This window comes from Gavialis gangeticus, unplaced genomic scaffold (genome assembly GCF_001723915.1).
Source record: "Gavialis gangeticus isolate Ggan-Ray unplaced genomic scaffold, GavGan_comp1, whole genome shotgun sequence".
Taxonomy (NCBI): Eukaryota; Metazoa; Chordata; order Crocodylia; family Gavialidae; genus Gavialis; species Gavialis gangeticus.
The window spans coordinates 50,919,623-50,943,884 of record NW_017729034.1 but is presented as its reverse complement, the minus strand read 5'-3'; the positions used below and the strand labels follow the sequence as shown (position 1 = coordinate 50,943,884).

The following is a 24,262-nucleotide window of genomic DNA, read 5'->3' as shown; positions in this document are numbered from 1 at the left end:
AAATGATTGCTTTCTTTTCTTGAAAAATACACCTGCCTTTTCCCTGCCTGTTGGCAGCAGGAGATAAGGAGGCTGTTATTGTGCCCTGGGGTAACAGCAAAACATGTGCAGTCATTATAGTCCTCAGAGGATAGAGCTGCTTCTTCATGAACCCCTAAGGCTTAAGAGACTATGTAAGACAGGATGATAGCCAACCTGCTCACAGAAAGGGCAGAAAAACTGGCTGGATGCAGTGCTGTGCATGGCTTAACAAAGCACTCTGTAGCCCCTGGAGAGGTGTAGCCATAGGCATGCTTCTCCCTGAGACAGTACAATTTTATACCACTCCAGTGTGCCACTGTGTCTTAATGGTGTGACTGAGTCCCATGTTTGTGAAACACCCAAACCTAATGAAGAGATCAGGGGAAGGAAGATAAGTCTTTCAGCAACTTACATGGGGGTCGGATTCCTGGACCAGATCTTGTGCCATCAATCTCATTCCCATAACTGTCCACACACCAACAGTACCCAGAGCCGGAATGGCACTGGGTTGGTTTGTAATTCCCATATTCATCACACTGTGGGATAAAATCACCAACAGGTCTGGACCCTCTGGGGATGAGAGAGCCCAAAGCCAGTTCTCGTTCATGCTGGCATTTGGTTTTCTCCACTTCTGCAAAAGGATAAGACATAGTGAATAATTCTATTTCTAATCTAATCCAATGCTTCTCTTTGTTGTATTTTTTTTTTACAGTTGACCAGCTGCAGGATTGAACAGCAGAAGAAGCATATTACACAGCAGAAGCATATTAAGAAGCACATTAAAGTAACATGTAACTGTTACAAGCCCTCTGAAGTCGTATCTTGGAAGATCAAGTGTTATTTCACTGACAGCTTAGAAGTGCAATGCCACTGTCCCAAAGTGATGTTATTTAAAATGCATATCACTACTAATTTAAAGAGTGTAATTTCTTGTACTCTGAGCCCATATTCTGATTTTACACTGCAGACTGGGATTTAGTAAGCAATGACACCACATCCCTACCCTATCTTCAGAGGTAGCATCATCTATCCCAAAGGATGGTACCTCTAGTATTGTTCTATTCTTTTATCCATATGTGTAAATGAAGGGCATGTCATAAAAAATAAATGTGCCCCCCAACTTAGAAATGGAGAAACTAATGACCTCCAGAAGCCACAATATCTGTTAATTCAGAGGTCGCGAAGGAAGTGTTAGCATGCACGATTATCGAGGGCATCATGAACAGACCTCCAAAGAGCAGGTTTTGTTAAGACTTCACAAAACAGTTTATGTACTGGTAATCCCTCTCATGCAGTAGGGAATGGCATATGTGTCACAACATTTCCATCAGCTGTGTCTGCACAAAGAAACTCAAAATATACAATCCAATGACCTTTTCCCTTCTCCAGGCACAACTGACTTGGTCAGCTTTATCTTCCTCTGAGAAACCCTGCAGGCTTGTGTGCACAAGAAGAAACAGATCTAGTTGTGAATGTACATCCTTTAGACTGCTTCTCTGCCTGCAGAACCAGCTCCTCAGTCAGCTAAAAACAACTGCAGCAAACTGTTTGATGAAAAGGTCTAAACAATCACACTTAGATATATACATTTGTGTTTTACACTGCACATTGGCCTTGTGGGGAAGAATGAAAACCAGCTAGTGCTGCTGTGATGCTCAGGGTAAGCCAGACTCGGCAGAACACACAGCTGAACCTTCGTGCCCACATATAATCTGATGTTGTTGTCACATGAATACAAACTTTAGATTTCTTTATTTAAACTGTGCAAGGAAAGGCTTGGACAAATATCATGCACCTGGACATGATTAAGACCAGGAAATGTAAATTTCTGGGAAACAGCTCAGTGTCTCCAAACAAATGAAGTATTTGGCCTTAGCTCTGGCGTGGGTGGTGAAGAGCTTTTAGACAACGTACAGAACAGATCTTTAAAGACCACCTCCAGTATGTGCCTAGTATTTTGTGTGCTGATCATTCTGTGCGCTCTGTGTGTGTGCAAACTGACTGCTTCCTCAGCTGTGCCTTATACAAAAAGTAGGCTCTAACAACTGGGAGGGTTAGGCACATTATTTGCTTTCTAAGAGTTCACATTCTGTGCACAGCATCATTCACCAATGATAGCAAAAGCTGTACAGTAGCTGGACACTGAGCTTTCCTTTTCCATTGTGTGATCCATCCAAATTATATTTGGGAGAAATGATCAGACTCTCCCACCTGAAAAAAATAAATTCAAATACCAAAAGTTGGCCATTTTCCCCTTTCTGCCCCAGAGTCCTAGAATTAAACTACAGATCCTATAAAAGTCTAAGTTTTTTATTAAAAGTTCAAAGTTATAAATGCAAATCAGGAGGCGCTACTTCACGGTCAGGGCAGCTAGGATTTGGAACCAACTTCCAAGAGAAGTGGTGCTGGCTCCTACCCTGAGGGTCTTTAAGAGGAGGCTAGATGAACACCTTGCTAGGGTCGTCTAACCCCAGTACTCTTTCCTGCTATGGCAGGGGGTCGGACTTGATGATTTGCTCAGGTCCCTTCCAACCCTACTAACTATGAAACTATGAACAAATTAAGATAAGGAATTAAAACAAACAAACAAACAGGTAAGCAATTCCTTATTATACAAAGGAATGCATTCGTTTCAGTTGTGATGTGGCTATTATACTGTTACACAGAATGTATTCTGACTATAGCTAACTGGAAATTTCACAATATCTTAGAGTTCAGATAGGTCAATGAACTTGTTACATTAACCTGGTGGGTATCAGTTATAGAAAAGTTGACAACACAGCTGCAACAAAACCATGAACACAGACCCCACATGATCCACACAGTCACAAAGGTTTGCTCCTGTGGATCCAATTGCAAGATTGATGCCTTAGGATAATTCCTTTACAATCACTAGTTACTGAGAATTTAGAATGAAAGTGTCCACATCTCTAGTCTTCATGGAAATTAAAACTGTGGCCTGTTGGTGAGAAATGTACCATAGTAAAGACAGCTTTCATATATAACAGCAGCAGTTTGTGCTGCAATTTTTTTACGCCTCAGCTTCAGGAACATATGATTTATTTTCTATTGCAATTTGAGAGACTCATCTTGCAAACATTTTGGGTAGCTTTCTATTATGTTGTTCTGGTGTCTAGATTTACACGAAACACAAAGCCCTATGCAGATAACTAAAAATTTGGACAAGCACGGTAGATTTATACCTTATAGACTAACTAAATCAGAGATGTATAGTGTAAGCTTTCATAAGCAGAGGGCTTAATTTATCAAAGGCTGTAAAATTTTGGAAGCATTCAATTATTTTTGCCTTAGTCATTTAGATTTGGGTATCTAGACTTGGCTATATATCTGTGCCCAGACAGGGGTATGTGGCTAGATGTCTCAGCCTGGACCAGGGTGCCTAGAACCTGGACCTCCCAGGTCTTCCCTGTTCTGGACAGATAGCTTAAGTATTGGACAAGTGGGATATTGCCAGATCCTTTGAAGGGTGTTGTGAGGTGTAAGGAGATAAATAAAATGTGAAGAGAAGTGCAGGCTCAGCCTTGTCCCTGCCTGGACCATCCCCTACTCTCACTGTCTGACCCCTCTGCAAAGAAGAAAGCACTGTAATACATAAATTAGTTTTTCTAACTAATTGGGTGCCACTTAATTCACAAACGTTAGGGAGGGCTGCCTTGAGTCCAGAAAGGTTGGGAAAGACTAGTCCATACCGTCAGGCCATTTGTAGTACTGTAAAGATGGCAGATACGCCACAAAAAAAGTCCAGATGTACTACTGGGCTGTGTATACCATGGCAAAGACTCCCTTTGGGAGGAGAGCACCACTCCACTTCCCCTATTTGCCCCCAAACCTCTGAGATACAATTCTCGGTGTGGGGCTGTGCTGCCTGGCATCTATGGGGCAAAGACTCCTGGGATGGGGGAGATTCTGGTGCCTCCCCATAGGCAGCACTTACAGCTTGGGCCCCGCTCCCCCTACAATTCCAGTTATGCTACTGGAATTGGGAACATTTGGAGCTGGGACCTGGGGCTTGAACAACAGAGGATTTACATACTGCAGTGCCTAACTGTTACATGCAGGTAGCCATTTGACTTCTTTTTTAAAAAACATAGCTGAAAGAGAAAGAGCTGGAGATGCCCCCTTACTGACCCGTGAACCAGTGGTTGGAGCTGTCACCCAGGATGTGGAAGAGCTGGGTTAAAATCCCTCCTTTGTCTGATGAATTCTGAATACACGTCACCAATCAACTGAAAGGGGGGGAATAAACTCAGTGGGGAGGAGACCTGGTTTCCCTGATCCAATTAATACCATATCTTTTCACATACAACATGCACCTTTCCCCCACAAAATCAGCCCTCCAAAATTGGGATCCACGTTTTAAGCAGGGAAGCTGTTGTCTTTGCTGGAATAGGAGCACTCTTGGAGACACTGTGCATACCATGCAGCTGTCAAGATGACTGGTTGCTTGTGTCTGCTCAACAAACTGAGGGGGGCAAGGTCTTATGTTAACCCTCTCACAGCTGTAGCTATTTGGCAGCAAGTGGGCAGCTGAGAGTATCTTGATGAGGCTTGAGATGTAGCAAGAACACTTTATTTACAGGAACTAATATAAAGAACCACTTACAGTAAAAAACTGACAGTCTTGCTACTGCCCTTTGTTAGGGTCTGGGGCCTAACCTTGTGCGACACAGAGTAAGTCCTCCTGGGAACATCAAGTAGCAGAGGACAGGCTGCCACACCAGGTCGTTCCTGATGCCATACCTCCTGGACACTCTTTGTTCCCAGGAGGACTCACTCTGCCAGAGACAGCCATGACTGGAAAAATCTTTTTTTCTACGTTTTGCCCTCCAAAAACAAGATGTGACATTTACTTGTGGGCACGCTGTATGTGAGAAAATATGGTAATTCATGTGTACCAACTTGATAAATCTGACCTGGCAAAGCTGGTCAGATGTCATACTAGGGAACCTATACATGTGCCTGATGCCTGCTCCAATGCATTCTAATTAGCATGCATTCCTAATTGGAGCAGACTCAATTAATCTAGAGCTAATTAGCACACACCAGCAGCTTTGATGTCATGTGTATTCAGCATCCCCGCAATTCAAAATGGTGCTGGGGGCGTTTTAACTAAAGTGTGTTGAATAAGCTTTGGTTAAAGGGCCCCCTCTGCCATTTTGAATCACAGGACGCTGAATACACGAGAAGTTGTGAGCACTTTAATCAGAATGGCTTCTGAGAGATGCTGTAATTAAAGCATCCTCCCTCCCACCCTGGACCATGTGCAAAGACACCCACTGTTCTTACGATGGCGACATTTTTCTTTGGATGTAATTGAAATCTGATTTGCTGCAGTTCAGGTGTGTGGTGTCTTTTGTTGATAGGGCCCCAGCTCTCCTTTCCCGTACATAAGTAGCCAGGCATGTCACCAACATTATTTATAATAGGTTTTAAATGTTCACCATTATTTTAATACTGTTTACAAAGCTGACTGGAATACCCTGTCTGTTAGCAAACATCTCTTTGGTACCACATGTTTACATGGTGCTTTTGTCATAAGTTGGCCTGATTTTCAAGACCTGACTCATGTGTTAATACTTTGAAGCTATCTGTTTGCAGGCTTGTAGAATAGATAAATCACATCCCTGCCTTGATGATTCAACAGAATAAGTTAGACAAAACATATAACAACAGTTCTACATGTATTTCACTAGTGCAATACCCATTGTATAAGTCAGCTTCCAGAAAAAAAACAACATTATGGCTATGAGCCTTCTTTTCCTTCAATACATCATCCCTTCTGCCTAGTCGGTGAGCTATTCTTTTAATGTGTCTGCTTTAAAACGCATGCCTTACTGCAAATACAATAGAAGTTTTATAGATGAAGGCTCCCATGATTGCTCAGAACTCACAATTTCCCCAAGTCATCACACAGTATTGACTACACAATACAATTTAAATTATGAACAGCTTTCTTGACTTCTTACCCAATCAAAACTCCCATTGCACTGGGAATTCCAAGAAACAGTACTGAAAGGGATCTAAATTAGTAGCAAATATCTTAAACATCTAACATATGGTATCAGTTAAAAAGGGAGCAATGGCTCCTATGAAGAGGCCAATGGTTATAAAAATTGAAAACAGCAGTTTTACTGTGTCATATCAACTGGAACCAGATCCCCTCAGTGTGCTGAATATCGACAAGTCCCACTGAGTCAAACACATTGGGTGTGGGTCTGCAGTACCTGTCCTGTTTAGTTACATGGGTGGAATTTCATTGCTCTTTATGTACCTAAGTGGCAATTTTTCAGCTGTGTAAACAGTTGTTATAGCACTTATGCAGTTTGCAACTCTATTACCTGTGCACTGTGGATATGTAAATGCATGTGTGTATGCTGTGCATGCTCAGGAGGCTGCGTGCTGACCAGGTATGTACATGGCTACCTATGTACGTAAGTCACAAAAGTCTAGCCAAACAAAAACATGACAGAAGAGGAGGCCTCTTCCATGTTTTAGCACCAACAGCTGCCTGGTTAGGGCACATAACCAGCAGATTGGAGACCCAGGCTCTAGGCTTTTCCTGTCAGAATGGGGTTGAACACATATCTTTCTCATTCCCCAGCATAGTTCTCAACACCACAGATTAGGCATCATGAAGGCTCCTTTTGAAGCTGGCTCTCTGGGCAGCACAGAGAAATACACAGAGCTAAGAGAAATCAAGCAAACTAGAGTGTGTGGCTCAGGAAGACAGAAACTGCCCTGGAAGGGCATTTGCTCTGGATTCCAGCCTGACCCATTGCTCCCAATAGGGCAGAACCTACTGCACTGCTTACCATTCATTTTATCCAAAACTATTTAATGCTGCTGTGGCCCAGCTTCAAAAGGGGCACTGGAGAAGGGACTGGATAAGGGTTAAGTTGTGGTATAGTGGTTTGAATTGTGAGCACTATGTTGCAAAGGCAGAGAGACTGTTGTGTGCTTTTTGTCGGACAGTAGTAAAGAATGATGGGGACTAGAGGATAGCCACTTCTGAAGAGTAGCATTGAACAAGGAATGAAGAAAGGAAAGCTTTGAATCTCTACGTCTCATTCTGAGTGGGCCCTATATGCTGGGAATGTGGTGATCCAGCAACCCAAACACCTAAGTTCATCTCTCTGCTCAGCTCCTTAAAGGAAGTATCCCTGAAGAAGGTAATACTCTTATGCCTGAGTACAGCTCTGATCTACTTCATACCTGAAAAGGAGGCAGTGCTCTCATCAGTGCTTACAAAACATTGCTTTAAATGCACAAACACAATTAGACCTGCCAGAGTTGGTAGGTCCAACATTTTTATCTTTGTTCAGTTCTTTTGTCTTGTCTTATACTTGATCTTAGCCAAAAGGCCTATAAACATAGCTTAAGCAAACATGTACATTAACATGTGTGCAAGGATGGGTGGATAGTGCCTGGTAAGGAAAAAACGTTGACAGTAAGTGTCACAAACAGCTTGATAGCGTTCTGTTCAAACACCCTCTAGATGTGAATCTGAGCCTCCCACTTCTTGCTAAAGGATGGGAGTCCTTCCTACTTCTTCTCTAGGACTTATGCCAGTGTACGCACATAAGTAACTATGGTGTCTTCTGAACACGTAATCCAGAAGTCCAGCCTTTCTAAAGCAATGAACATTTGTTTTTGGTCTGACTCTCTTTTGGCATTTATGCCAACTTCAGTTATGTACATTTGGGTCCAATGATGTATTGGAACACGTCTCGTCCAACTTCACTTCACATGCAAAAGTAATTAGGTACTGGCTTTGATATCATGCCAGACTCACATACTTAATTTTATATGCCATTGAAATCTATTTAACTTCTGATCTAACAACTCAAACATTTTTGTTCACAAACTGAACCTACAGCAAGTGCTTTGAAAATTGTGCCCACAGTTGTTAATGTAATCTAACAGCAATTTCTATTTTCTTGCTTGGTTAAATTTATTCCAAGTACCAGAAGAAGCTACAGAAGGCTTTTCAATTGCTCCTCTTAGGGCAATTAAAAAACCCCCTAATAGGTTATAAATGTCAACTTAAAAAAATATCTCCATTCACTTTGCTTTTGTCATCCTTCACTTGTGGTAATGTGCTGCAAATAGAAAGCAAGACCACTAGTGCATTTCTCATGTGAAATGGATTATCCACATATTAACAATACTAGTGACTGGCTTTTAGTGGTCATAACTCCCCAGTCCAAGAATCTGGATTGGTTTCTGTTTAGTAAACATAGTCTCCGGGGTCTGCAGGAGTGGGAACTGACATCTGTTTCTTTTTGAACTGAAAAAATGAAGCGTGAGGAAATAATGAAGGTCAGACATTCTTAATAGCTGCTGGAATGCCACTACTTCCATCATTAACTCTTTCAATAACAAGCTGGATAACCCTGGAATGAATGTAAAACTCCAGACAATTTCCTATAGTTGCTTCCGAGAAAAGATTTACCATGTGTTTTAAAAAAGGAGCAAAAAACCAGATTGATAGTAGCCCTGTGGAACTCATTATTCAAGATTAGATTTCTATCAGTAAGAATAAAGGCTCTTTTAGTTTTGTCTGACTCCACTTTTCCTGAAACCAAAAACCTTAAAGTTTACTAATAAAGTTCAGATCTAAGTCCAACATTTGCAACTCAGCCTCATCATTACTTTTCAGAGTAATTGTTTCAAGAAACCCATTTTCCAACAGTGGCTAGATTCACTCACATGTTTTGTATTTTAAAAAAAAGCAAAGCCGATACTTGTACACGATGAAGGGGAAACTACCAGTTTATTTAGTGTAAAGACTGAGTATCTGGTTGAATGACATTCTTCAGGCTGGTTATTAGTGGATTAATTTAGGTCAAGGGTGTCAAACATTGCCCACAGGTCAGATCTGGCCTACTGATAGTTCAACAGCGTAGCTGAAGTTGAGGGGCAAGGCTACTGGGGCATGGCCTGCAGAAAATTTTGGGGTCTCTGGGCCCAAAACCAAGCACATAACTATTGGCAGCAGGGGGCGAGTGATGCCCCCACTATGCCACTGCCTGCCCTTAAACTCAGGCGCTGCCTGTCCCTGGACCTGTCATATCTGCCACTGTTTTCATAGGTCTGGACCAGAAGGCGCTCCTGTGATCTGGATCCAGCATGGGGCTCAGGGTGAGTTTGACACCTGTGGTTTAAGGCAGGGACGGACAATTATTTCGGCTGGAGGGCCATTTAATGAGTCTTGGTCAGCTGTCAAAAGCTGCAAGGGTAGCCCCACCCCTTGGTGCCCCACCTCCTGGTTGCCACCTTGGGGCCAGAAGTCCCACCTCTAACCTCTGACCTTTGCCAACCAAAGTCCCTCCCCTTACCCCAGAACTACTCCTTTTGGGAGGGAGGGTACCATCTTGAAACTGGGGGGAAAAATCATGTACTAAAAAAGTCAAACATCTACTGTAATTTATTTTAATTTTATTTAAAAAAAAAATGTCCTGGTTTATGTGTGTTTGCATAGCGTATCTAACGGCAACTGCATAATAGCTCAAAATACATTCTTACTCTTGTATATTGTGTGTGTGTGTGTGTGTGTGTGTGTGTGTGTGTGTGTGTGTGTGTGTGTGTGTGTGTGTGTGTGTGTGTGTGTGTGTGTGTGTGTGTGTGTGTGTGTGTGTGTGTGTGTGTGTGTGTGTGTGTGTGTGTGTGTGTGTGTGTGTGTGTGTGTGTGTGTGTGGTGGGATGTGTGTGTGTGGTGTGTTTGCCTTTCTGGGTTAAGGAATAAGCACCTAATTCTAATATTTTCATTTCTTGGGCAATGAGGAAATGCAGAGGGCCTTAAGGAGGAAGGATAAGGAAAAAAATAAGCTTCAGTTACAGAGCAGATCATTGCTGTAGGTCATGTAAATACATATGGAGGCGAGCTTTCAAAAAGATCAGGATGTTTTAAAACCATATCTAGTCAAATGTAAGGTTTTACTAGATGACACTCAGCGTTGTGCAATATTGCCAGAATGCATATATAGAGTGAGCCATTCTTGAAAGAAGCTTCAAAGAAATTACTACACAGAGATAAGCTTCAGTTAGGCCCTATATACATCTGAAAGCCTCAGGTCCAGAAACTCACCGTGGATACATTATTGTACTTTAAAATAATAGAGGCAGAAAAACTTTTTTGGCACATGACAGATTTTGACAGCTAGAATAATCACCAATTTGATAAATCTAAAAAAATAAAAAAGGGAAAATGGTTATAAAGATGAATGGCACCTATGCATGCGCATGGAGGCTGCTCCAGTGTGTTAGAATTCCAGCACATTGGAACAAATTAGATTAATCGAGTCAGCAGAAGCATGACAATTGCCATGCTCCAGCAGCCTCCTGAGTCTCATATATCAGCATCCCCATGCTTAAAAATGGGGGAGGAGGTACTTGAACTAAAGCTCGCCGAACAAGCATTAGTTCAAGCATCTCCACCACCATTTTTAAGCATGGGGATGCTGATACAGGAGCTGCTCTCAGAGCTGCTCAAATTAAAGTGCTGCACCCCCTACCCTCAGAGCACATGTTAACGTGCCCAAAGACGTGGTTTGTCCTAAAGAGGAACTTGGATAAATATTTATCTCTGATTCCTTAACTTTCATTCTGATCCTAAATACAAGAACTATAAAATTTTACCTCCTAACACACACTGGAAACCATCCCCGCGATAACCTGCCTTGCACTGGCATCTGAAGGACCCTGGAGTGTTGTAGCAGAAAGCATCTGGGTGACAGCGGTTCTGTTGACATTCATCTACATCTGTAAAACAAAAGATCAGGCCAGGTACTCTTTTTCTCATGAGAAATAATAGGCTACACATCACACACAATATTTTCAAATGTACTTATATTGTTTAGGAGCCTAAGTCTTGTTTTTAAAAATGACTAATTCTCCTACGAGTCCAGATTCTATTGACTTTCAGTGGGACTTAGTTTCCTAAATTATTTGGGTGCTTTGAAAAATATTCTCTCTTTACTGCCCCTAGTAGTAAGGGGTTGAAGTCTACATAAAAAGCTAACAAAAAGCTCTGATAACAATTTGTCAGAGCAATAACTTAGCCACTTTTATTTAAAAAAAGAATAATTCTAGTTTCTCACACAACAGAGCTATAAATCAGTAGATATTATAAAATAGGTTCAATTTGGTTGTTGATGGTTTTAAGGCACAGAATTATGGAAAGCCATTGCTGCACTGCAAACTAACTAAATGTGAAAGAAAGCAAATTACCAGTTCAGAGTTGCAGGTACAGGTTTCCCTCACTTTATGCAGGTTCTGTACGTGCAAATTCACTCTTATGTGATGACCCTTTTTATACCAAAAATTCGTTATATGCAAGGTAATTTCACTCTTATGCAGTTGGTGTATTGGAAGCCTGCAGTCAGCTGCTTTGTGCAGTGCGTTGCGGGAGTGATGTGCACCAAAACAGTCTCCTGTGTGGATCTGTGCTCCTTGCCCATTGTCTGCGACAGCTGTTTCTGTAGTTGCCAGCCCCATTATGATAGTGCCCTGTGCTTATGTATACCGTCTGCTGTTGGTGAATACCAAAATTGTCTTGTAAAGGTGGTAGAAATGAGTCTGGGGGTCAGTACAGTTGAGGTCTTGGAATGTATCCCTACTTGTTCACTGTAAAATGGGTTCCCTTTGAGCACATTTGAGTTATGAACTGTTTTCCAGGAATGCATGTACAGCATAAAGCGAGGGAAACCTACATAGTGCACTAGATTCAGATGAAGACAACTCGCATAACTCTATATTGATCTACATCAACTAAGGAACTGACCTTAGGTCACCATAATTTTAAAACTGTTTAATACTTCTGCAACTTTTGTAACACACCAGGCTGCTTATCTACTGCACCTATGTTTATCTATTACCAGTTACAATATTACAGAGTAAGGGGGTTGGAAGGAACAATTTAGAGACTGAAGTGTGTTTGGCAAGTGACCTATCAATCACGACATTTAAAATCAGTCAGCTATTTAGATTAGAACCAGCTAATATATGGTGAAACAAAATCCACATTGATATCTGTTGACTTATTGGCACCTACAGGATCAACAAACTTTACAATAAACAAAACAAGCACATCAATAAATGGCACTACACACCTACACAGGCACGTCCATCTCCAGAGAAGCCAGAGAGACAGGAACAGATGAACGATGACCCACCAACATATGTACACTGGGCACGCTGAGGAATATCACAGTTGTGTGTGCCTGCCAGGCAATGGTTTATCACATGTTCGACTGCTGTAGGTTAGATGCAAACAATTCATAAAATGAAATTTGAATGTATAAAGTTTCCTTTTTCCTTAACAACCTGCATCTACAGATAACTTTCAGAGAAAAAAAAAATTTTTAGAGATCAGTAAACAGAAAGGAAACTTAATTTTATTTAGCTCTCTAAAAATCTATGCAGGCCAGGGCCATTTTATAAATTAAAGACCTGATAATGCAAAGCACCTTACAGGTTTGGGCCAAGTGCTTACTGATATACAAACAGAGATCCTAACACTTAATGGATTTTTTTCCCTTTATGTAAGGAAATCCTGAATGCCAAGAAGTTAAGAAAACGGCCCTGCGTGGGCTTTTTACATGTTGGCTGAACTAGCAGTTCATTGTACTGGGAATGATTTACTATCCTGCTAAAATAACCCACATATGACCCAAGATTGTCATCACTTGGCAACAGAAAGATACTCTGTCTCAGGAGGTGCACATGTTTTTAAATTAATGGAGAGAGGCTTGGGTTATCCTGCAGGGGCTTGGTAAGACCCCACAGCTTTTCAGATTTTCTGTTATTACACCATCTACTTACAATGGCATCTACTACCACAATACCTACCTTGGCTAGATGTATTGGATACTCACATATTTGTGGGGATGAGGATTTTTTTAAAAATGTTATTATTAACATGCAAAATTTTGGGGGATGTCTTTGCCCTGGGTGGCATTCCCCATGGCTCTTCCCGCTCCCACCTGTTATGCTCAAGGAGCAGAAAGAGACACTTGCAATTTAAAAGTCCCAAAAATAAAACTAAAGGTTTCTCATGGTCTAAATATTTGATTCTGCAGGCTGTATTTCCCTAATAGTGTTTCAACTGCTGCTGCAACACTGCTCCAGCAGTCTATCCTTCAGCGGGTCTGTATTGCGAAAGACAGGGAGACTGGAAGTGCAAAACTTGGATTGCTGCTCTCCCAGCAATGTACTGAGGAACATCAAGATAGTATCAAGAGAAAACAAAATCCATGACGAGAGTCACTTTCTCAGCTTTTCCAAATGGGGAGCCCCAGCAGATGGCAAAGTTGGAATGATTCAGAAGATTTGTTCTGCTCTGTGAAAATAGGCTGAATCATAGAACTATGAGCATAAGGCACTATGTACTCTGGGCTCCTAAGCTTCAGCCAGTAATACAAGAACAATCCCTACTTTCAGCTCTTTCCCCGTGCAATTTATGGGTCAAAGAAGCAGTATGAAAAAGTTGCTGTTTCAGAAAAGGCAGTTCAGAGTGTTCACAGAGCATGTCAAAGGAGCACAATGAAAGATAGGAGCCTTCCCTTCAAATGGGGAAGGAGGAAACAAGGGAAGAGGCACCAGATGTATTTTTGTCCTGCAAGAAAAATTATTTCACTTTTCCCTCCAGTCCTGTGCCCTTCAGAATGCACCTTTACCATGTCTTTCAGAGAAAAAAGGGAGCAAATCAGGAATCAGCAGTTTTGCTGAGGAAGAATTTGCCGAGAAGTATTTATTAGACATGCTACAAGGATAAACCTTATTGAGGGGACAGCAGACTGAAGGTGGTGTCACCATAGTTTCATAGTTTCTAGGGTTGGAAGGGACCTGAGTAGATCATCTAGTCCGACCCCATGCCATGGCAGAAAAGAGTACTGGACACCAGGTGGGGAAAAGTTCGGAAAAAGTTAAGAAGAAAGCACTGCATTCAAAAGATATTACTCACAAAAATCCTTGTCTCTTGCATACCTGTCTTTCAATATGTCATCCTAACCCAGGTGGGAGGAGAAGGGACAATGGGAGGATAGGTGTAAAGAGATAGAGTTCCAACATCATGGATAAAGGCAAACACCTGGTTCCACTGTTTGACAACCCAGGGGAAGATCAGAGTATCATGCAGAAAGAAGTGGATGACTCAAAGGGCTGGAGAAACAATACAATGGGATGAACTTCCTTAGCATTTGATTTTTGACTTCTTGAGATCTGTAACATATCCGCCATCCCAAAGAACCCACACAACACCAGAGATAGGGAAAATTCAACATGAACAACATGTGCCCCCAGAGGCTGGGGGGCACAGCTGCGCTGGCAGTAGTGGGAGTGCAGTGGCGGTAAGTGCAGAGCTCCCGCACATGCCACCGATGCTGTCGGGGGTGGGGAGCAAGCACCCACAGGCGCTGCCAGCAGTGGTGGTGGCAGCCAGCGCCAATTGCGGACCACCCACAGATGCTGCTAGTGGTGTCAGCGGCGGGGTGGCAAGCGGCAACTGCCTGCAGGAGGTGGCACCTTTTTGTAGGGGGTGCATGGCCCCACTCAGGGAGGGTGCATGTGCACCCGCGTGCCCTATGTATTGACCCTGAAATCCAACATAGAAAATTATCCTGTATTTAAAAGTTAATCACTTTTAACAAGTCGTGCACTAACTTCTTTAAACTTTGTCAGCTACCACAGAAATTAATCATTTGCAATTTTATCGAAAACCTGAGAGCAAGAAAATCTTTCTGTAGGCCTAGATAAGGATCTGCCTAATTATATATTCTAAGATTCGTGTTACCACCAGGCAGAGATTAAAATAACCAAATATGTAAAGAAGAAAAAAATTCATTAAATGAATCTACCAAGCCAAATTATTAATTGAAAGTTTTCACCAGCTATTTGACATTATCATGGCTTAAAATAATTTTCTACAAATCCTTGAGACTGAGATTGCCTAAAATGTTCTGACAGATTTTTTTAAAAATTCATTTAATTAATTTCCTTTGGGCAAGATCTGGTATGAACTTCAAGACTGCCATCTGCCTCCAGGGGAAGTCAGGTTAACTTGTTTTAACTTCCACTCTATATTATGCAAGTAAGAGTGTTACTTAGAAGACTACTATGCTGAAAGTATATGAACTCCCTCCCCCCTTATGAATTCTCCCTCTTCCCATCAGCTATTTCTGAAGAAAAGTGAAAGAACTGTCTTTTATGGTCCCTAAGATGTAAATAAGCTTTTTTTTTTACAATTTAAAATCTTGCAAAGTAAAATATTACCAGGGCAGCAAGCAGGCCTCTTGAACATAGGTGTTTGGGTCCCTTTCAAAGAATCAGAAGTCCATGTTCCAGCCACATGGACTGTAACTAACTCATCTTTAGACTTCCCCGCAGTACATGGCTCAGAAACAGAGGCCTGTCCCAGAGTAGGGGCAATGTACTGAGATGGTTTACAACTGGAACAAGATTAACCTGCCTTAAAAACTGGGCATGTGAAATGAGATGGCATGTTAGCAATCACTCCAAATTTTTGTCCCTTGCAAGTTTGAATTTCATTAATGTTTGCAAACTACAGATCAAAGTAACTGACAAGTAGGAGACAAAGCTAAAAACCAAAAAGAGCTAATTTTAAATACGAACTAGAATGAACTACAAGAAACACTATAGAATTTGATCTCCCTGCTACCCGACCCAGGGACTTTTTACATGCTCCCTAAAATCCACAAACAAGAGAACCCAGGCAGACCTATAACCTATAATATCCAACCTTAAAACCCTAACTGAGGAAACATCAGGTTACACTGAATCCATCCTAAATCCTTCTGTTACCCAAAGAGTGAGTTTTTCCCAAGCTACAACAACAGACTTTCTATGAAAACTTAAAAACACAGACCACCTTCCCAGCAACACCCTCCCAGCCTCCATGGAAGTTACCTGCTTATATACCAACATCCCACACTGGGATGAGATCCAAGCCTGCCTTACAAGAGGCAAGATCTACAAGAGCAAGATTACAACTCAGAGCACAGACCTCAAGATATTACTGAACGTATGCACTTCGTCCTCTCACACAACAACTTCACTTTCAATAATGAACACTTCCTCCAGACCATGGGCAAAGCTATGGGCACTAAAATGGTCCCACATTTTACCAACCTTTTTATAAGCCACCTGGAAGAAGAATTCCTCAAGGACTGCACCATCACACCCATGCTATACCTAAGATATATAGATGGCATCATCATTTGGACTGAAAGCCTGCAAACTCTGATTGATTTCCATCACAAATTCAATAATCATCATACCTCCACCAGACTGTCTCTTGAATACGCCAGCACCAATATTTCCTTTTTAGACACTATGATCACTATCCAGAATGGTAAAATACAAACCACCATATACAAGAGACCCACAGACCAACATACATATCTATACAAAACCAACAATCACCCTAAACACACCAAGAAAGCTGTAATATACATCCAAGCCCTCTGAACCACTAAATTTGCATTGAGGAGAACACCCAAGATTGTCACCTTGCAAATCACAAAAGGGCTTTCAACCAACAAGGACACTCCTCCTCACACTTTTGAAAGAGCCACCCAGATAGCACATGAAGAATTTTTTCAGTACAAAAAGAAAATCCCCATGAATTGCACATCATTAATTATGACATACTATCCTTCCCTGGAACCTATATGGAAAATCCTCAAACAATTACTACCCATACTATAAAAAGACCCAGTTCTTAAAGAGTCCTTTCCAGAACCACCCCCCAACCTTAAACAAGCACCAAACCTCACCAACCTTATCACCAGAAGCAAACTTCCTATGGCCTGAAGCACACTGAATGGATCCAGACCATTCCAGGACAAGAAAAATAAAACCTGCCAACACATCTCCACCACACCCACAAGAGCTACATCCCACAACAGAACCATCACCATTCCTGGATTTTACATCTGCACCTCTAGAAATGTAATGCATCTCATCCAGTGCACTGAATGCCGTTATGGAAAATACATAGGAGAAACCAAACAAGAATGGCATATCAGAATGAATGCACAATGAAAATCTATCAAAGACAAAAATTCCCAATTACCTGTGGGTGCACACTTCTCAGAAGAAAACCATTCTCTCGCCAATCTCTCATTTCTAATCCTCAGATAGAATTTACAAAACACCTTTTGTAGATAAGCCTACAAACTTCACTTCATAAATCTACTGGATACAAAAAATCATGGACTAAATATAAACATTGGATTTATGGTACATTATAACCAGCCTGCCAACCAATGACCCCAGGTAAACTCTCTATACATTGTACCAGCTAAATTCTATCACCAAGTCAATATTCCCTGCTTTCTTGCCCCACCTACATATCTCACACCTATTGTCTCCTGTCCCCTCTGATTTTCCCTGCCATGCATTTGCATTTTCACACACCTGCATTTTGCATATTGGTTTACGCTTCTGTTCCACCCAAGAGAGAACACAAACACCATCAGGCTCTCCTTATGCTTGAAAAAGGGTGCTTGTGCCCAAAAGCTTGCAAAGAACAATTTTTCCAACTATTTAGCTGGTCTAATAAAAGATATCACATTTACCCCAAGAACCTTTTCTGCCTGTGTCCTTAGATCAATCCAGCTATAACCAACACTCCCGAATTTAAAATACAGCATTTACTTAGATTTACATTCAAGGTACAGGGCAATTTAGTTGAGCGAATCTCAGCTGCCAAAATAATCTTTTATTTTAATAAAGATAAATAATACTGTGGTCATATAATCATAGAAAAGCAGGGCTGGAAGGGACCTCCAGAGGTAACCTAGTCCAGCCGCCTGCCTGAAGTAGGGCCACTCCTATCTAAACCATACTCTAAACTCTATATAAGAGGTCTGTGGTTGAAAAGAATTCTAGGTGCTTCACAAATGTTGGTAGCTATCTTTCTCTCCATTTTTGAGATGGCTCCCAAAAGGAAAAAAAAAGGTTAATTCCTTTGATCTTTATGATGGCTAAAAAAAGTGCAGAAAGGAAGGCATCAATTAGAAATAAAAAAATATGACAAATAGGTAAATGTACAGCAAAACAATCTGAGTTAGAAATGAAGTGTTAGGTATTAATATAAAAAGCTACAGATATCAGAGACAAATCTGTAACTGGGAAGACTAAGTATCTTACGAACAAAGCAAATCCAAGCAATAATAGAGGCCTATTCGTAGAGAGAGATGGTAAAACTTATGAACGATGCGTACCCCTGGCGGCTGGAAGGGGCACAGTGGCGGAAGCACGTTGGTGGTGATGGTGGTGGGAGCACAGCAGGGACTAACAGTGCTCCAATATACAGAAAGAACAAGCAGGATGACCTGGGTAGATAGAGGACAGTTAGCCTCACACCAACAGTAGACAAAATAATGGAAAAGCAGATATGGGTTTTAACTGATAAAGAGTTACCATGAAGGTAAGTATATCTTGTCAAATGAACTAGATTTTATTCTCTGAAGATATTATAAAATTAGGTTGATGTAATCTGTAGATGTAATTTACTCAAAACTTTTGTGAGGCACTTTACTGAGTACTGCAGGACATTCCAATTAAAGTAATTACCACTCTACAATAGCAATAAATGATTCAGAACTGATTAACTGTTAGGTTTCAAAAAGTGGCTGTCCATGAGGAATCATTTTCGAGCAGGGATGCTTCTAGTTCTCCTTAGAGCTTTAGCCAAAAACAAGTTATGGCTCAAGTTGTCAGTTCAAGATAGGAGGTAACTGGATGAAAACTAAGGTCCTCTGATATTCAGGTGGGGCTAAATAAGGTAATTTAACAATTCCTTCTGCCTTTAAGTATGAAGAAAAGGACATAAGCTCAATTGTTTGAAAATATTTTCCCCAACACTGTTAAGTCACTTGTCCAAAGGAATGAGTCAACGGCAGAAGCAGGAATAGGGCTCAGGAGTCCTGAGCACTATATTCTATACAATGGGCCATACCGTGCAAATATGGCAGTATGTGAATTTAGAGATGCTAATTCAACTTACCCACACAACTCCGTCCATCAGCTGAAAACTGATAGCCATCAACACACTCACATCGGTAAGTTCCCGGTTGGTTATTACAGACTGCATTGCTGCCACATACAGTTGGTTGCTCTGAGCACTCATCAATATCTAGAGAGTTATAAAGATTCTAGTTATAAAGATATGCACAATATACATTCTGAAAACGAGCAATGTACAACTGTTGCATTATAATGACCTACTCAAAAAGGTTGCCATAGCAGGACAAATTAATCTCAAAAAAATGTACCATCACTCTTGTTAAAAAATTCCAAAGAGAGAATCAATAAAGGCTTTTTCCTAATTAGACCCCTTGAGATTGGCCATGTCCCCCCTGAGAGAAGCGCCAGCGGCACTTCCGGGTGTGTCGCTGGCACTTCTGGTTTTGCTGCTGGCACTTCTGCTGGTGGCAGCAATTGGCTGCTGGGGGACCTCCCCACCCCAGTCGGCAATTGGCCGCTAGTGCCCCCCCAGTATTAGGAGGCACCAGTCACCCATGATGGATGTAGTTATCAGACTTAACTGATTTAGGTTAAACCAGTCTATCAAGCTTCTACCCCAGATCCCCTCCTGACTCAAGTTACCTTGCAGTCCTATGCTTTGTGGCTCCCTGCAACCCTGCTCTTGCAGGGTGGCCTGCTGCAACATGGGTCACACTCTACTGCTCCAGCCCAGTGTGTAGCTGGCCCCATCCCTGGACTATCACAGAGCCACCCACACAGCTCCTCTGCCTAGCTGTGGCTCCTGGCAGCATACAGCTCAGAGCAGTGTGCGGGTGGAGGGGAGAGATGCTTCATACAGCCAGGTCTTAGAGCTCTCTAGTCAGCAGAAACTGATACAGATAGCCATGAAATTTCCAATGAGACCTGTGATATGATGGAGGGACTAAATTATGAGCAAACCCAAATAAAATACAGTGCTATAGCACCTTACCACGATTTAGCTTTGTCAGTCTAATAAAATATTTTATGCCAAGATAGCCAATAAAAATGGGTATTTACTTGTTCTGTAAGATGTACATTAAGCTGCAAAGTCCTGTGAAATACTCAAAATGTAAGATCTTAGACAACTGGAATGTTACACATAGCTGAAGAGCAGAAAGACAGTGCTTCTTAAAGCTGTAATTTCAAGCCAGTTCTTGTATATATAGTTCTAATGACTTCTACCAGTATTTTTTTCAACATAGTAAGATACTAAAATGGGCTGTTTAAAATGAAACTAGGGTTTAGCTTCCAATTCTTCATGCATTTCAGAAAATTAACTTTTGGAGGACTACATCTTTCATGACTTTTTAGAAGTAGGTAAAAGTTTAGTAAATTTGCTTGAGCCACTTCACACGAGACATAACATTGCCGTAGCAAACAAATCATGACCCCGCTGCTACACTGCTGTAGTGACATAGCATTTTAAAATAACCGTGCACTGCCAGGACCGTGCAGTAGTTGTAGTAGTACCTGCTAAAGCAAGTACTAAATGACTGTGCAGTACCAAATGCACAGTTAGGGGCACATGTAGATGCACCCACTGAGTATTACTGGAACAAATTCTATCCAGTTATTAAATGAGAGAGGCGAGGTGCAAGTTTTTAAAATTACATAAACGCACAAGTAATAAACTCTGGAAGTAGAAAAGTTCTTATCAAAGCCCCTCAGTCCGAGAAACCTAAAATACCTTCTAATAATTGCCTTTCTCCTCTTTTTTTATCCCAGTAACTAGTATTTTAAGAGACTGCCCTGGGCTAAAAATATGGAGAAACGGAAAAATTGACAATTACATTAAAGTCAATATTTATCCATAGTTATAAATACCACATTGCTATATTCATGATACCACATTCATTTCCTTTTTAAAAGTAATATTTTAGTAAACATATGCTTGATAAGGTGAGGATATCAATTTACTACTGATTTACACAGATAAAGAGTTCTGTGCCCCCATCCAGCCTCTTGGCAAAGCTTTAGAGTTACATAGCTAGAACTTAGACTCTTTTAAGCTATTTATTAAACCTATTCCCTATTCCTTTTTAAACAGCTAAATTGAGATTGCTTCAAAATGAAATCCCAAAAAGCACAGTAATCTCTACAGAGTATAACATCCTCTCTCTCTCCCTATATATATACACACATAGACACACACACCTATACTATATACAGTATATAGTGTAATATATAGTACATATATATCCCTGCAGAGTATAACAGAATCATAGAAAATTAGGGTTGGAAGGGACCTCAGGAAGTCATCTAGTCTAACCCCCTGCTCAAAGCACGGCCATTCCCAACTAGATCATTCCAACCAGGGCTTTGTCGAGCTGGGCCTTAAAAACCTCCAAGGATGGAGATTCCACCACCTCTCTAAACCTGTTCCCTCTAAACTACCCTCCTAGAAAGAAAGTTTTCCTAATATCCAACTAAAACTTTCCTTGCTGCAACTTGAGACCATTGTTCCTTGTTCTGTCTTCTGCCACCACTGAGAATAGTCCAGCGCCATCCTCTTTGGAACTCCCTTCAGGTAGTTGAAGGCTGCTATTAAATCCCCCCATAGTCTTCTCTTCTCTACACTAAATAAGCCCAGTTCCCTCAGCCTCTCCTCCTACATCATGTGTCCCAGCCCCCTAGCCATTTTTGTTGCCTCCACTGGACTCTCCCAACTTGTCCACATCCTTTCTGTAGTGGGGGGAGGCAAAACTGGACGCAGTACTCCAGATGTGGCCTCACTAATGTCTAATAGAAGAGAATAATCACTTCCCTCTATCTGTTGGCATGCTCCTACCAATGCAGCCCAGTATGACATTAGCCTTCTTGGCACACTGTTGACTCATATTCAGCTTATATACTATAGCCCCCACTATAACCTCCAGGTCCTTTTCAGCAGAGCTGCTGCTTATCCAGTCAAATCCAAGCCTGTAGTGGTGCATGGGACTTTTCTACTTTAAGTGCAGGACTTTGCACTTGTCCTTGTTGAACCTCATGAGAAGTCTCCTCCCAATCCTCCAATTTATCCTAGACCTACCCTCCACAGCTTGGTGTCATCCACAAGCTTGCTGAGGGTGCACTCCATCCCATCTTCCAGATCATTAATGAAGATGTTGAACAAAACAGGCACCAGGACCAACCCCTGGGGCACTCCACTTGATACCAGCTGCCAAATACACATTGAGCAGTTGATCAGCTGTTGAGCCCAATGATTCAGACAGCTTTCTATCCACTTTACAGCCCATTCATCCAGCTCTTACTTCCTTAGCTTGCTTATAAAAATGCTGTGGGAGACCATATCAAAAGCCTTACCAAAGTCAAAGTATATCATGTCAATTGCTTTCCCTGCATCCACAGAGCAAGGCATCTCATTATAGAAGGCAGTCAGGTTGGTCAGGCATGACTTGCCCTTGGTGAATCCATGCTGACTATTCCTGATTACTTTTTTCTCCTCCAAGTGCTTAGAAATGGATTCCCTCAGGACCTGCTTCATGATTTTTCTGACGACTGAGGTGAGGCTGACTGGTCTGTAGTTCCCTGGATCCTCCTTCTTCCCTTCTTAAAGATGGGCACTATATTTGCCCTTTTCCAATTGTCTGGGACCTCCCCTGATCATAACAAGTTTTGAAAGATAATTGCCAGTGGCTCTGCAATCTACAGTCAGCCAGCACCCTCAGATACCTTGCATCTAGCCCCATAGACTTGCACACAGCCACCTTTTCTAAATAGTCCCTACCACGTTCTTCCACCACTGAGGGCTCGTTACCTTCTCCCTAAACCGTGCTGCCTGAAGCAGCCGTCTGGGAGTTGACCTTGCCTGTGAAGACCGAGGCAAAAAAGGCATTGAATACTTTAGCCTTTTCCGCCTCATCTGTCACTAGGTTGCATCCCCCATTTAGTAAGAGACCCACACTTCCCTTGACCTTCCTTTTGTTGCTGACACACTTGTAGAAACCCTTCATGTCCCTTGCTACCTGCAACTCCAATTGCACTTTGGTGCTCCTGATTTCATCTCTACATGCTCAAGCAATATTCTTATACTCCTCCCTAGTCATCTATCCAAGCTTCCACTTTTTGTAAGCTTCCTTTTTTGTTTAAGCTCACTGAAGAGTTCTCTGGTAAGCCAAGCTGGTCACCTGCCACATTTGCATTATAACATCTAATTATATAATACAGTATATAATACAGTACAGTATAGTATATAGATAGAATATAGCCTATGCTATGCTATGGATAGTACTGTATACTATACTGTACTTTATTCTACTGAGATGGAACCAAATGACAACTCATTTACATGGGAGATGGGACAGCACCTTCATTAGCATTCAGGATGGAGAACAGAGAGTCCAAGGCTAAGACCACACTGAACTCTGGGACCCGAGAAGCAGGGGAGCACTGCATGATGGGGGATCCTTCAGAGTAATATCACTCATAGCCAGGAGTGATCTGTTCCTATTATCCAGCATATGAGCCATCATTTACCCACTAACAAACCTAGTGCTCTCCCTTTAGCCATTGTTATTTCTCTACAAAAACCCCTACCTAAGCTCAAGTTTCTGTCCTGGTGCTTGGATCCAAAAGCTGCACCTGTTCTACTCCTTTTCTGCCTGGAAGCCCTCCACTGGCCATGCTGAGGGCTCTGCCTGTCTGCAAGCTCCAACAAACACCTGGGAACCTCGACTGGTTCAAGCTTCGCTGAGTGGTGAGACTCCAACTCTTTCTCTCTCTCTCTCTGACTCCAGGAACCTGACTTTTGATGATCAAACTTGAGCTAGACTTCTCCAAATACCTAATCGAAACTATGCAGTATTGTAACTGTTTATTTGTCTCTCTTGTATGGCTATTACTACTGGTATCATCATAAATTCATATACCTGGCAATAAAAAACTTTTATGGTCAAGCTGGTTGCTACACTCTCTGTCTGAACCTCACTTACTCTTCCTTCCCCTTGACCTCCCCTTTTGCTCTGCAGCAATGCTTCTTTTACCTAAGCCAAAGATCCCTGCAATGCCCAAAACTATGGTGGGGTCTGCTCAATAAGGGAGTTACTACTAAAACCATCGTGACAAGAAATTGGGACGTACTGCGTCTTGAGGTGCATGAGGGTATCAGATGAAAGTGCTGATCGGACCCAGCCTGCTCAGACGTTTTGTGTGTGTGTGTGTGTGTGTGTGTGTGTGTGTGTGTGTGTGT

At 41.8% G+C, this 24,262-nt stretch overlaps 1 protein-coding gene across 1 annotated transcript in view; it reads right to left on the bottom strand.

Moving 5' to 3' along the window:
• The window catches only part of NID1 (nidogen 1), a 96,514-nt gene that overhangs the window by 28,770 nt on the left and 43,482 nt on the right, over window positions 1-24,262 (bottom strand). The window contains exons 10-13 of the mRNA XM_019526827.1: window positions 19,073-19,201; window positions 12,153-12,296; window positions 10,681-10,803; window positions 434-652 (exon numbers count right to left, since the gene is read on the bottom strand). Coding sequence (XP_019382372.1) covers window positions 434-652; window positions 10,681-10,803; window positions 12,153-12,296; window positions 19,073-19,201 — 615 coding nt within the window. The remainder of the gene's footprint in view (window positions 1-433; window positions 653-10,680; window positions 10,804-12,152; window positions 12,297-19,072; window positions 19,202-24,262) is intronic.